Consider the following 14,095-nt stretch of genomic DNA (forward strand, 5'->3'; position numbering starts at 1 on the left):
GGCTACTGATATTGGCAGCTGCTGGCTGGATACACAGTGGCTTTCCACCCTGGGATTAAGATGTTACATACACCCCTTTATATATTTGGCTTTGCTGTGGCGAGGTTAAGACTTCAGAAATATAAAATTAAAGAACAAGAAATAATAAAAAATATTTTTTTTAATAGTAATGTAGCTACAAAAAATCGTTTCTTCTTCAAAATAATAATTGGTTCTTTACCTCAGCCATTTGAAGACGAATATCACATAAATAATATTTAATAATCCAGTCCTTACTGCAAAGTAAACACAAAACTTCACCAACACAAAGATAAACGATGTTTACGAAAATAATCCATGTTTACAGTGAGAATCACACAAAACACATAAATGCGAAATAAAGCTTTACTAATTTTTTTTAAAGCGCGTTGTTCATATACGTCCCACTGGACTTTGAAAGGTTAATATTCAGAAAGCAGAGAGTCTCTCATTATAAGATCTAACAAAACAAATTGAAACACTAGGCTTAAATTATAAAATATTTTATACCAGAAAGTATAATTTATATATTTTATAAAGTCTTCACTTTTGTGTATGTTCTGGAGCAAAATTAAAATATAAAGGACAGCTAAAACAACGAAAAATCCTGTTATTTTCAATGTATTAGTCTGTCCGTTTGAAATAACATTTAAAAAATACTTAACTTAACTTTATTAAAACAGCTGTTAATCGTATTTTTTAGACGGAATACTCAATATGAAAATTGCTTAATATATGAATAAACATAAGTACAAGACCATGCCGGTAGCCTATTTGTCCAAATCATAATTATGAGTGCCATTTTTCCTGTAAGCTAAGATAAGTTCACCTTGCTATAGATGTAAACTGATTTACATACTAATCCACGGTACGTTTATGAACGTGCGAACTGAATCTGTTTATTTACGGAGGGTCTCCATGCATAGACGCACGTGCTTAAAGATCAAAGAACTAACAAACTATCAAATCTCTAGCGATAAGTAGAAACAAGTTTTTAAATCGCAATTATGTCCTTCACGAAGCTTTAAACAGATATTATACAAACATAAAATGTGTGCAGTTGTGAATTTCATGGGATTTCACTTGTTTGAAGGTATTTCAGAGGTAACTTTATGACTTATCTTGAGAAATGTATTAAATTTATGCAATGCAAATATTTGTAACTTTGGAAGGAATATTGGTTCCATTAAATTACCATGTTCTCAGAATTGATGCGCAAATATAGATATTATAAAATACGAATTTGTGAAATGGGTAAACCGATTCCCAAATGTATAAGCTTCTTTACGATTCTGACTCTCTGACTACATCAAATCCTTCAGGGACAGTACGTGGTTTAGTATCTCTGATTTGAGTTTCTGAAGGCGATGAAGTTGGTTTACGTTTATATCACAGAGATTTCTTGTGTCCGACGGCAATAAAAATTTGTTCACACGATAAAATAGAGAGAGAGAGATGAATGACGACGACATCGAATAGAAACTTTCTATCAGAACGAGTAACGCTCCTACTTGAGTATACTTATTTAAATACAACTTACGAAAAGAAAGAGGTCCTGAGAAAGAGTACATTAGTATAAGCTCGAAGTACGTCTTGGGGGTAAAACATCGATCACATCTAAAAGACAGATGGCTTACAGTGGTAAATGAAACGGTTAAAGAAGGGAGTAAAAGAGACGAGTATAGAAATGAAAAGGAGAACAATAAAAGAAAAGAAAAGAAGAAAAAAGATAGGTCGATAGAACCATGCGATTCTGTCCAAACTAAATCCGTATACGTAAATAAAGTCTTTATTTTTCCGTCTGGTATCGATTTACCGAGGTGGATGCTTGACTATAGGAGAACTACCAGCAAGAGGGCAACTTTACTGAGGAGGCAGTGGGAAGTTTATCTTCTTATTCCCAATATTCACTTCGGTATCGGATATTTCCTTACTCCCCTTTAAGAGCCTTCTTCGTCTTCTCTCGCCGCATCTTGTTAAAGTGAAGCTCAGTGGTAGCACGCAGACTTTCTTGGTAGGGATAATACCCCTTACCACCCCCTGCTCATTCTCGAGTGTTTCTGATAGTGAGAGAGTCAAGATACCCCACACGGATTCTTATGTGGAAGATATCCTGAATCAAATATCTGTACTCCTTCAAGTTTAAGAATTTTTATTTATCCATTCATCCCGTAACACTTCCTCTTTTAACATTATTCGAGCTGAGTCCGTCGTCACTACGTATAGCCTATAACTTGACTAAACTTCCAATCATTTTCTGTAGATAAATGTAATCATAGTGCATATTCGCACCAAGCCAAATGGCTGTGTGGAAATAAACGGAACTGTTCTGCAAGACGTGTTTCCAAGCCACTGGCCTTTGACGGAATATATCAAGAAATTCTCGGAAATTCGTAGCTTAAAATTATGCTTTAAGGTCAGAAAGAAATATAAATAAATAACTACAGAATTTAATGCTCTATTTATGTACACAATTTTTAATATATAACAGATTCATACAGTACTTAATTCAAGTAAAATCTAAAAAAATTAATACGTAAATTTTTTTTATCAAAATATTAGGTTTTACAGTGACGACTAAAAAACTGATGTATTCTGAGATTCTGTGTTTGTAGTATAAACTTACCGACGTTTCAGAGGTGTTTCCCGCCTTTGTCATTAGGACACTCATCGCCCTGATGATGGAGGCAGTATGTAACACTTAAAGTCGTTAAACTTTGACCAGACTATACGGCGTATCATCTCAGGATACAGTCGTCTTCTTGTGTGAATATTTATGATTTTTGCCCACAAAAACTATAGTTCACAAGTCGATGACTATTTTACGGAGAGTCAAACACAGACTTCCGTAGTCGCCGTGTGTCCCGATTTAACAGTTGTATTACAACTGAGGAAAATAACGTAAACCTCAACCACTTTAGCCGAATAATTTTAGACACTAATAGTTGAGTAGTCCTGGCCGACACCTCTTATATGGACCTGTAGTTAGGGGTCTGTACGGAAAGACATTTTTAGATTTTTACCCGGCTCGGCCTTAGGACCTTTTGACCTTATTCAGCCCAAGGCCGAAGTTTATCTCCAAATTTTTTACCCGCACTCCACTAGAGTCGAGCTCGAACGATGTGTAATCTGCCCTGACTATCGCATCATTAACGTAAGCTTTTTTAAATGAATACATGAGTGTGCCACCTTGAAAGAATTATTTACCGACGCTCGAAAACGTTACGTTATTTCGTCGTTTTAGAAACTGCACAAAGACATCGGATTCAAAGTTTCTTAACAATTGATAAAAGTTTTCATTGCGAGAAAAAGAAAATGTCCCGAAAAAGTTAGAAATTTTCTGTTAAACCAGCCCGCTCAGTACTGTACCCACAGAACCATTCGACTGTAACCTAATGAAATGAAAATTCAAAGGAGTACAGGACCGGTATAAGTTAAAGTGAAACAAAAGGATTATTCTGAATAGAAGGTAGTAACTGGCGTGAGAAAATATTGATGTATGCGGTCGTCCTTGAAACATGTTGAGAAATATTTTGCTATCTCAAGCGAAAAAGAGAACTTGGGGGGGATATTACCACATGAATAATAATAATAATAATAATAATAATAATAATAATATTCGTCTTTAAGCCTTACAAAGTTAAACTAAGTAGAAAAAACTGACGGAAACCGAGGAGGCTTATACTTTTCGGGACGCTGAACACTGCGCACCGCAAAAGTGGGTAAGACTTCCCCTCCCCCTCTTCAGTTACTTCCCCTGGGCCAGCGTTCCCTTCTCAACCCAACTCATTCCGAAAACACAACTACAGAGAAAGTTTATGACCGCTTTTCAATTTCCTTCTAACCCCCTACCTCTTTGCGTCTTATACGCCATTAATATTCAGAAGATGTTCAAGGGAGTTATTCTTGTATGCATCAAGAGCAGATCCTAGAAGACAGACAAAGTGTCTCAGGATGCGTGGACCCCCAGAACGTATGCAACTCTACGTCCCTTAATCACAGACTACGTCATCCATGCAGTCTTCCGTTGTTTTGTGCGCGCCATCTTGATCGTAGTTATGAATATTCATGTAGCCTAATTTGCTTTCACTCAAGTAGAGGAACCACTTATTGTGTTATCGGATAAAAGACGTACATTTTATAGAATCTAGACCAATATGTTATAATATTTTATTTTTAACTTTTATCTCCAGCATTTTATTCGTAAGATAAAATAAAAGAGTACACGGTAACTAAGCTAGCATTCCTGGGTGTGCTTCCACCTTCCTGGGCTGATATAATAACTCTCTTAGATAAGAACTAAAGAAGAAAAAATGCAATTAGTTTGCAAATTTTTTTTAAGAAACAAGAGCGATGCTGTCACAGAAAAGGGCATCTTCCATAAATTTTACACAAAATTTTATGACACAGCTAACATTACTTTTATGAATTCTTGGGTAACGTAACACAGAGTCGTTAACCATATCAGAAACAAAATAACAAATGTTAAAAATGCGACAGGTAGAAATGTTCAAACAAAAGACAAAAAATGGGATATATATAATATCTTAAGTTAAACATCTCCAGTAATGTGCCGATTATATGGGTTCCATTTTGTCTCTATATGTAATTATATATTTGTTAACTACTCTTAACGCGTTATGTCTCCAGCTGCTGCGACATTGCTTTGTTTCGTAGAAAAACAAAATTACGTTAATTTTGCCGATATTTTACAAATTCGCGCGCACGCGCAAAGAAACAGAACAGGCCAACAGAAAGTTAAACAAAAATCAAGGAATTTCTGATAAAATTACTTTAAGAAATAATGTTTAGTATTTTCATATATGTTACGTATGTTTCTATGCAGAAATATGAGTATACGTTTTTCTTATATGGATAATAATAAAATACAATTCTAATTAATAAAGTTTTTCTATTATCCTGGCCACTGCTTCCCTCAATCAGCACGGATAATCGACACTCAACTTCACCTTCAAATAGAAGGAAATCAAAAGAAAACTACTGTTCCATACCACAAAGAGAAACCAATATTTCAGTATTGATGGAATATGTTTACTTTGTGTGTTTTGGTCAATTTATTCTATGACGTAAGAGATGAAAGCCTGTGGATATTCGTTCATAAAGAGTATAAGAAGACCAAAGGACAATTGTAAGTATGTCGGAATACATCCACGTAACGTATATTGGGTTCAGCTTTGTGGAGATGTCAATTATTATGACCTATTCAGAACAGAAAATAAATGACTATGACTGTGTATATACGGGCAGAAAAATAAAGACTTTTATCTTCTATAGACAAATTTCATAAAAACTGGAACGTAAAATATGCCTAAACAAATTTTTAAAATCTATTCCTTGAATTATTGCATGACAGATAAAAAAGAGTTAGTGGCAAACCTAACTAATAGTAGATGTTTTAAAACGCGTAGAACTAATAATTATAGACATGGGGAAACTAATAAATCATAGAAAATATTAAAATGCACAGGATCATTTATATTCACATAGAATTTCATTACATAAAAACAATTGGAAAAAAATATTTAAAATAAATATTACGTACTATCAATAGATCTCAGGTACCAACTCTGTGTAAAATCAGAAATTTTTTGGGGGAGATTTTATAAATTTAGATCTGATATTCGCGACCTTACAATAAACGTAATTAAAGTTAATACATTCTTCAATCAACTATAAAATTCCGTACAGGATACAATTATTCTTGAGACGGTAATAGTCACTACGTGGTCAAGACGTTTTGTGTCTTTCACTAGAACTTACATGTTCATTACCGAATTCACAAAAGTCCACCACAGAACCCTATCCTAAGCCAGATAAATCCACTCCACATTCCCACACATTAAATCCCAAGTCGTGTTACACGTTCAGAGTTTTCGACTAAAATTTTACATGCATTTATCATTTTCCCATGCGTGCTATTCATCTTACCCATCTAATTATAATTTATTTAAAAAAAATATTTTTACATGCCTGTTTTCTGAGTGGCTGCACTGTATATAGTCTCGTAGAAACTGACTAACGTTTCAGAAGTGGTTAGTGCCTACAAAATCGCCCTGTTGATGGAAGCTGTAAGCACTTTAGAAACATATGTAAATTTCGTCAACCTACAAGACAACCATCTTCATATGGGTCGCTGTGAGATCCTTAAATTTTAGATAATTGTTTGACCCGCTGTGAACTAATAAAGAAGGCGGACTATTCTGATTACATTTTTACTAGTCTCGTCTGTGTGTGCGTGTCTCACCCTGCTTTTCCCTTCCGCCGTCGTGACGTAGCACGATGTTTCTGCTGTCCTCTCGTCGCCACATCACAGTAGGCTCAGGAGTACCGGTCGCTTTGCATTTCAATCGCACTGAACTGTTCTCAGGTGCCACACCTCCGTCCGGGGACTCGTCATCCAAGATGTCAGGTGGGATTTTTACGTCCAGGTTACCCATCTACAACAGCGAACGTCGCTATATCAGCAGACTGTAGCTACCTTACCACATCTCTATATGCAACAAATATAATGATTAAAAGGCCACACAATTTTTAAATCATTTACGTACAGCGAACTCTTTTAATCCGATGTCGCCATTTCTCAGATTACCAGAAGTACTTACAAGATACTTTTACCTGTGTGGGTAGTCAATCTTATAGCCTAGTTCACTGGTCCTACCCTCAAAAACTTTAACCACTTTAACGCTGGGTTCTAGGGTTCGAATACAACTCGATGTATTATGTATTAAGTGACCTTGTGTTGGGCTAATCTCATGTCTAGATGGCCTACTAAATATCCAAAGGAAATGTTTGAGAACGTCATTTTAAATGTTAACAGATCTAAATTCTTGGTCATAATAGTTGGAAAAATGTGAGTAGAAATTACAAAGTTTATCATGAAGTAACTTTCTCCAATTATTCATTAATTCAACGCGAATTAATTTATACCACTGTTAATTTTTTTCCCTACAAGCTATTTTAACAAAACAAAACTCCTCACTTCTCTACACCCAGATAACAAAACTGTCCGCTAGATTACGTTTACGCAACTGTCACATCCCGACTGAAACTGTACGGTTCACCGCACAGCGCTACAATTTTTTCGCAATACGAACAAAGTATCGCGCCATTTTAAAAAAAAAATAACTTACTTTTTTAGTAGTTCCTTCCAGGAGCCGGGAAACTTTATCAGTAAACACTGTACAATATCCCTCTTACACTGGTTACATTTTAATAGCCACGCATCCTTTTACTTCTGTCTCCCTCCTCCTAACTTATAATTTTTCCCTGATACTGCGCTATCATCGCTAAGGCCTATCTATTCATTAGTTTAATGCACGGAAACCACACCTGAAAGTTGGTCGCTTCTCTTCGAATTTCCTCGGCTCCTAAACAGGTGTGTCCCTCTGGTTCTACTTCGGGGGAAATTTTCCCACTCCACACTCTCAACAAATTCCCTTCTATCCTACAAACCGTTAGGCATTCTCCGACACGTATACTCATATATAAACGTCTTCTGTCAGCTAAGAATTAAATATATAATATTAATATCCATCACTTCTCCACTTTGCTTTTCGTTTATATCCGTTTAAATGTTTACATTTATTGGTTATGTCTTATTTAAGAACGCTGAATCAACTACATTTGTTATTAGCATAAAATAAAATAAAATAAAATTATCTGTCAACTAAAAACTCAATGCAGAAAATTCATATTAATCAGTCATCTACACTGCTTCCTGCTTACATTTTAACCTTCCAGTTCTTAAGTTGATTGATTAATCGTTATTTAAGAAAGCTGAATCAGCTGTAAATGTCATTAGCATCGAATAAGATTAAAGAATCATCATTAAGTCAGTTGGAAAAACAGTGAAAAATTGTTATGGTTGTTCACTAAGAGTCAACTGTTGCAAGAAATTAGTTTGAAAATTCTGAACGTCTTCTTATCAAACCAAGACACTGATTTATTTTATGATTATTCAATGACGCTCTTTCAACAAGGGTCTAAACAGATTATGTAGAAGTGAACGAAATATGGTGCATTGTGGGTAAAATTAAATCAGTAAGGACACGATCGTGACCTAACTTAATACAATTTAAAAATATTCTCATTAAGGAAATAAATTAAGAGAAGTGACAATAGTGAATACAAATCTCATATTCCAATCAGTTAGTTTTGTAATATATGAAGTTACCGAAGATATAATATTCCAGTGGTCTGTCCGATATTCTAATGCAAACGAAATACATTACCACTGAGCTAGACTAGGGCAAAGTGAGCAGAGTCTTTTAATTACATACTTGACAGTGTTACAGCTTACACGCCTGGAAGTGCCGATATGCAGAGCTTGTTTGCAGCTCTCGTATCGAACTTCGCAGCAGCAGCTGTTCGGACATTAGCACCGTATCGAACGACAAACAAAGAAATGTGACGGCAGCACAAATAATTCCATTCGCTTTCATTTGTCATTTCTGTTTTTTAACACTGTTTCTATACGCCTACAGGCATTTGGAATCTGAATAGATTAAAATTTAATTCACATATCATATTTCAACTACATTCTTATTTACTAATTTGATCTAGGCAGTCTTTACGAGCGCGTTTGTAGAAACAGAGTCGCTTGTTACTGCCTGGTGGAGACCTTGCTTCGATTCTCTGCAAGAGCATTAACATTCTCTTTGTCACCAAGTAAAAACACGCTCCTAGGCCTTCTAAACTTCCTATCTGTTGTGTACAGTCGGCTTTTGCCTCAGGAGTAATTATGGCCGGAGCTTGAAGCTAAATATTTGTGTCAATCTAAAGCCGAAGTACATATGACACATGCATTTTCCATACATCCTCAATACGTCTTTATGGCTGTCGTGAAAATAAAGACACCGCTATCCCTACTAAGAACTAAACCAAGGCGTAGCAATCGATGGACAGTTATCTTACTAACAAACCTACCTGGATAACCAAAAGCGAATCTGTTGTTCTCTGTAGTACGACAAAGACCCAGGATTTGCGAGTAATCTCGGTATGTTTAATGAGATTTCAGATTGACAGTCGATAATAAACAACGATTGACGTAAACATGTGTGGCATGTCTGTGATATAAACGTGTTTGTCCAGGTACAGGTCGATCTGCCAGCTCAGTAGATCAGGAAAATTGTTTAAAATTTACATAGAACTTTCTATTAAAACACATAGCACATTATTTGTAAACAATACAAGTTACTATTCTTCTAAATTATTAACATTTTACGGTGTAAAGTGGATATTAAGAATCCAGTCCGTACCGCAAAGAAAACACCAAACTTTACCGTTACAAAAAAAATCAATTTGTTAACGCTGTTTAAGGAAATAATCTCTGTTTACACTTAGAATAAGACGAAACGCAAATAAAATATATAGACCTATTCACTGTGAAAGCAAGTGGGACCTATATGTACCACCACGAGTTGAAAGGTTTAAAAACTAATGTGTTATATTATCACTCTCTTCCACATGCATGATCTCCTTCCTGATTGAAATCATAAAATTCTATCGAAAGGCTTCATAAACCTTAAAACCATGGACGACGTTTAGGTTCTGTCTGAACAATTTTACGCAATCTGACACTATATTAGTATAAATTATGCGTACGAATGGACCACTCTATTGAAACCTTAGAATACAATCTAAAACCTTTGGAGAAATCTAGGAATCAAAAATTCTTCCAACACCTTTCTTTTATACTGCGACCGGGTGATGGGATTTCTTGCTTTAAAATTTATGCTAACGACCAAGTCATAATTAAACATACAAACATCAGAGTTAAAACTGTCAACTAAAATAACATTGCAACTCTTATGACATTTATATTTCAGTCCGTAACATAGAAACAAAATTATTATTTACTAGAATAATTAACTACACGTTACAACGTAAACTATATTAAAGTTTGTGTTAGATACAGTTAAATTACTATTTACTGTAGGTATCATCAATGCCAGTCTCTGTATAAAATAAACAAATGCTTATTGGGTACTGTTCTCATAAAATTTAATGTTGGTTGCATTGAGAACATCATTTAAAACGGCGTACACAGCGCTAAGCTTCTTTCTTCATGACGCTGATATGACAGGGATATTTGGTGAAAAATCTTCAGCCGTAAAAATGGAGACTTATATCTTCCGAAACGACGGTATGTATGAATTCATACTGCGTTAAACCAGAAATACTGACATCGGCAACAAAGTTTACACTAAAAATATCTTAACTACGACAGGAGAAAAGGACAGTGGACAGTTTAAAAGTAATTTTTTTACCACAGGAATAAAGCATGACAGTCAACACAGACCATTACCTAAGCTGAGTTGTGAGAACTCCAAATGAATGCAAACACAGCGTTTAATTAATACATTTATTTTGAGAAGAAAAAGTGAAATCGTGTAGAATTCACTTTCTTTTACGTGTATAAGAACTGGTGAATCAACAGGTACGTTCGGCTTGACCGAGGGACAGTAATAAATTCAGAGCGGTTCTGACGTCACGACAGAATTTAACCTTATTTCTATATTCTGCACACTGAAACGAGCTGGAAAATCCATTCTTGAATAAATCATGGGAAGCTGGAGGTGAATAAAGCAACTGTTTCTGCACATATACGTAAAAACATGGAAGGCTGGGATCAAGGACGATTTAAGATAATGGTGGGTTCTGGGTAAATGTAAGAACTTGCCCCCTTTTTAATCTAAAAACCAAACACCTAAAAATTTGATAGTGGTATAAAATGTATTTAAATTTTATATAAACAAAAGCGAAAATGACAGGAAAAGTTTAAAAGCACATAATATAAAAACAATTAAAATTTGTGCTCTTTGGTGTATACTAAAATTTCGTATGTGTTCATGTATGTTTTCTTGCCCATGAAACATTGAGATCAACTTTTTGTTCAGACCGCTTTGTTTAGGTAAAAATTATTAATTGGATTGGCGTAGAATGGTCCATATATTGTTCTGGAAATTTTCAAGCCATTTCCGGAATTCAAATCCGGGTTTGTTACACTTGGCCAGTCAAATTACTGGCAAGCTTCTACCTCAAAATATATTATTTTTCTACTTTCACCCTAAATATATTTATAACCAAAATTGTTTATATTTTTATCTACCTACCAAGGGGAAATCAATCCTCGTAACATAAAAGATACAAGGAAGAGGAAGTTCTTGAAATCGTTTATTTATTTATTTTAGAATTTAATTAAGTTAAATTACTTGTAAATAAAGATGTCAGTTTATTGAAAACAAAGCAACAGATGCCTACTTCAGTTTCCTGCAGGCCAGAAGTTTATTAGGTGGACTCAAGCAACTAAGAAACCCGAAGAACGTTATATATTTGTCAGCTGCCCGTTTTATAATTCAAAGTTCTAGGTCTAATATTTCATAATTATATTTTATTTATTATAACATATTTTAGAGCCTACAGTAAAAGGTCAAGTTTATTTATTTTAATATTTTAAAACATAAAACTGTGGGACCCAGTTTAAAATTAAAGTGGAAAGGTAATGTTTTAATGCATACAAATGCACAAAAAAGAGACCGATTTGAGGTACATTTAATTGAAAAAAACATTTCAATCTACAAATCCCAACTTTGTTTAAATTCTGAATCGAATAAACGTGACTTTACAACTATCGATACATGTGAGCAATGTGTACCTGGCTTCTCATAGGATCCGTGTTGATCTGACACATATACGTTCCAGAGTCATTCATTTGGACATTGGAGACATGCAGTTTCCAAGTGTTGTGCCCATTATGAGTCACAGAGAGCCGTGAGTTATGGGCCACCATGTGTGTGTGTATAGCTAGTATGGCCTTCGAGTCCGATTTGATCCACGCCACCTGCAACATACAATATGTCCATACTTTCAATGAGAGACAACGTCAGACGACAGAGATTGTGTTTCACTGTCACGAAGACAAACAACACTCATTACGTATGTCTCTCCCGAATCTTGAAACGAAGAGATGCCTCAAAAACCTGATCATTTCTTATTTTTCTTTATATACTGATCTATATTTTTAGTTGAGTTTCCTGAACAAGGTTGTGAGTTGTCAACTCTTCTTACATCCAGTGTTTGCCCGAAGTCTTCCTTGAAGGGCCGGAAATGGTATGGAGGAACTTCCTTTCCATAGGGGAGTAAACTCAGTTACCTAGTAACTGAATCATAACCGCTAGAGGAGTGCAGCGTTTCTAGGTACGAGGATGGAAGTGCCTCTAATAAACTCGATAAAAGCGAGATGGTACACTAGCTTTATTGAGGTTTCCGCGGTGACAATCTGCTAGAAGAATGAAAACTAAATTTGATACTGAGTTACGAGAAGTGCTGTAGGCAGGGTGTGCGCAATCATCAATTCAGTTTCAACTTCTTCATTTCCTTCTTAAGACGTGAAAACACACGAGTTCTAGTACACACAAAAAATAATTGTAACAGACTTCCTACAAGCATCAATAGAAACACTGCTTCTAATTTGAAACGAACGTATCCACACATTTTTATGAGTATTTTAGAATATTATTCTATTTAACAACAATATATCAACTACAGATAATAATATAGAGTCGAATTAGTCCGGAAGATGATCATGAACGATGTATAGACAAGAATAAATATGAATTTAGAAGTAAGAAATCGTGACGTACTTCAAGATAATTTATAAAAAAAACTTTCTTGTATCATTTATTGAAAATGTACGTGAAGTGTCACTTGGTCATTAGGGTTTAATTCTCTAAAGCTATTCTGAAATACACGCTCATATTTATCTGAGTCTGCTAATATCTCTTTGCGATCCAGGATTTGATTTAAGCCACCAATTTCAATAAATTATTTGATTACAATTATATGGGGGACATTGGAAATGCGTTCGAATTTTTGCTTAAAATGTCTGAAGAAACAGACTGTCAGAGAGACCTAGGCATACATGGCAAGATAATATTAAAGTATATCGTAGGGACAGGAATTCTTGGTGGTCCTCTGTGAACATAGCAATAACCCTTTGGTTACCATAAATTTGGAGGAATATCTTGACTAGTTAAGCGTACTGTTAGCTCTTAACGGAGGACTCTTGTTCACGGAGTTTGTTAATTAAATTTTCCTTATAGAAATTGATTGTAACATAATAGGTCTAATATTTTCTTTTCAATACATAGCTAAAATGTTGTTAATCAAAATAACGAAGCTACTACACAAAGAAATTTCACAGACTGAACACAACACTGTGTATGCAAGTTAAACACTCGTACATTTTTTTAAATATACTTCTTAAGTAAAAGTGATCAACTGGAAATTTGTAAAAAGAGTCAGTGACTGTGTATAATTCCAGCCTTACAGTTAAAATTAATAACCGGCGATACATAATTCCCGCATGATTACTTCGGTTATTATTTAAAATAACCAGACTGTTAATTTCTTCTGTAGCACAGTGACATACGCTAAAAACTTTAATTTACTAAATAATATAATGCAGAAGTTTTAGCACAGTATAACAGTAAAGTTATTTGAAGCTTAATCTATGAGAGAAGACAGACTTTTAGGATAATAAGTCTCATCTAATATAAAAGATTTTTTATTAAGAATGGATTTGAAATCACGCTACTGAATCTTAATTTTTTTGCAATATTTGTCTTTCTAACGTAAAAATATCTCGCCATTTTTTAAATCTTCAGTTACAGAATACGTATGTCCCGTGTAAAACACATTAAGGATGATACTGAATCAAAAGTTTCAAAATCACATTGTGGCAGATATTGAATCAACAATTAATTAATGTGACCATTCCGTTAGATAAACGAGTGACCTAAAAGAATTTTCGCATTTGAGTGCCACTTGTCTTGTAAGCGTCGCAGAGATAATTTTAACAACTCCGTATGTTGTAATATGTGATTTCTCATTTTGCTTTCAACTTTTCTCGGATCATATATACAGTAACACTGAAGTAAGAGATCAAATTAATTTCAGACATTTTAGATTACTTCCCTTCAAGAGAAATGACTTACACTTGATAAATGGTCAAACAGAACAATTCCAGACGGTAAAATAACCAACTCCATCTTAT

General features: G+C 34.7%; 1 protein-coding gene across 3 annotated transcripts in view; it reads right to left on the reverse strand.

The window, feature by feature from the left end:
* Positions 1 to 14,095, reverse strand: part of LOC110831532 (lachesin) — a 165,780-nt gene that overhangs the window by 21,502 nt on the left and 130,183 nt on the right. For all 3 annotated transcript variants that reach the window (XM_022067637.2, XM_022067638.2, XM_022067636.2), the window contains exons 4-5: positions 11,696 to 11,881; positions 6,284 to 6,476 (exon numbers count right to left, since the gene is read on the reverse strand). In XM_022067637.2, coding sequence (XP_021923329.1) covers positions 6,284 to 6,476; positions 11,696 to 11,881 — 379 coding nt within the window. The remainder of the gene's footprint in view (positions 1 to 6,283; positions 6,477 to 11,695; positions 11,882 to 14,095) is intronic.

Source organism: Zootermopsis nevadensis, unplaced genomic scaffold (genome assembly GCF_977971745.1).
Source record: "Zootermopsis nevadensis isolate Lab colony 2312 unplaced genomic scaffold, Znev_1.0 Znev_ptg000007l, whole genome shotgun sequence".
Taxonomy (NCBI): domain Eukaryota; kingdom Metazoa; phylum Arthropoda; class Insecta; order Blattodea; family Termopsidae; genus Zootermopsis; species Zootermopsis nevadensis.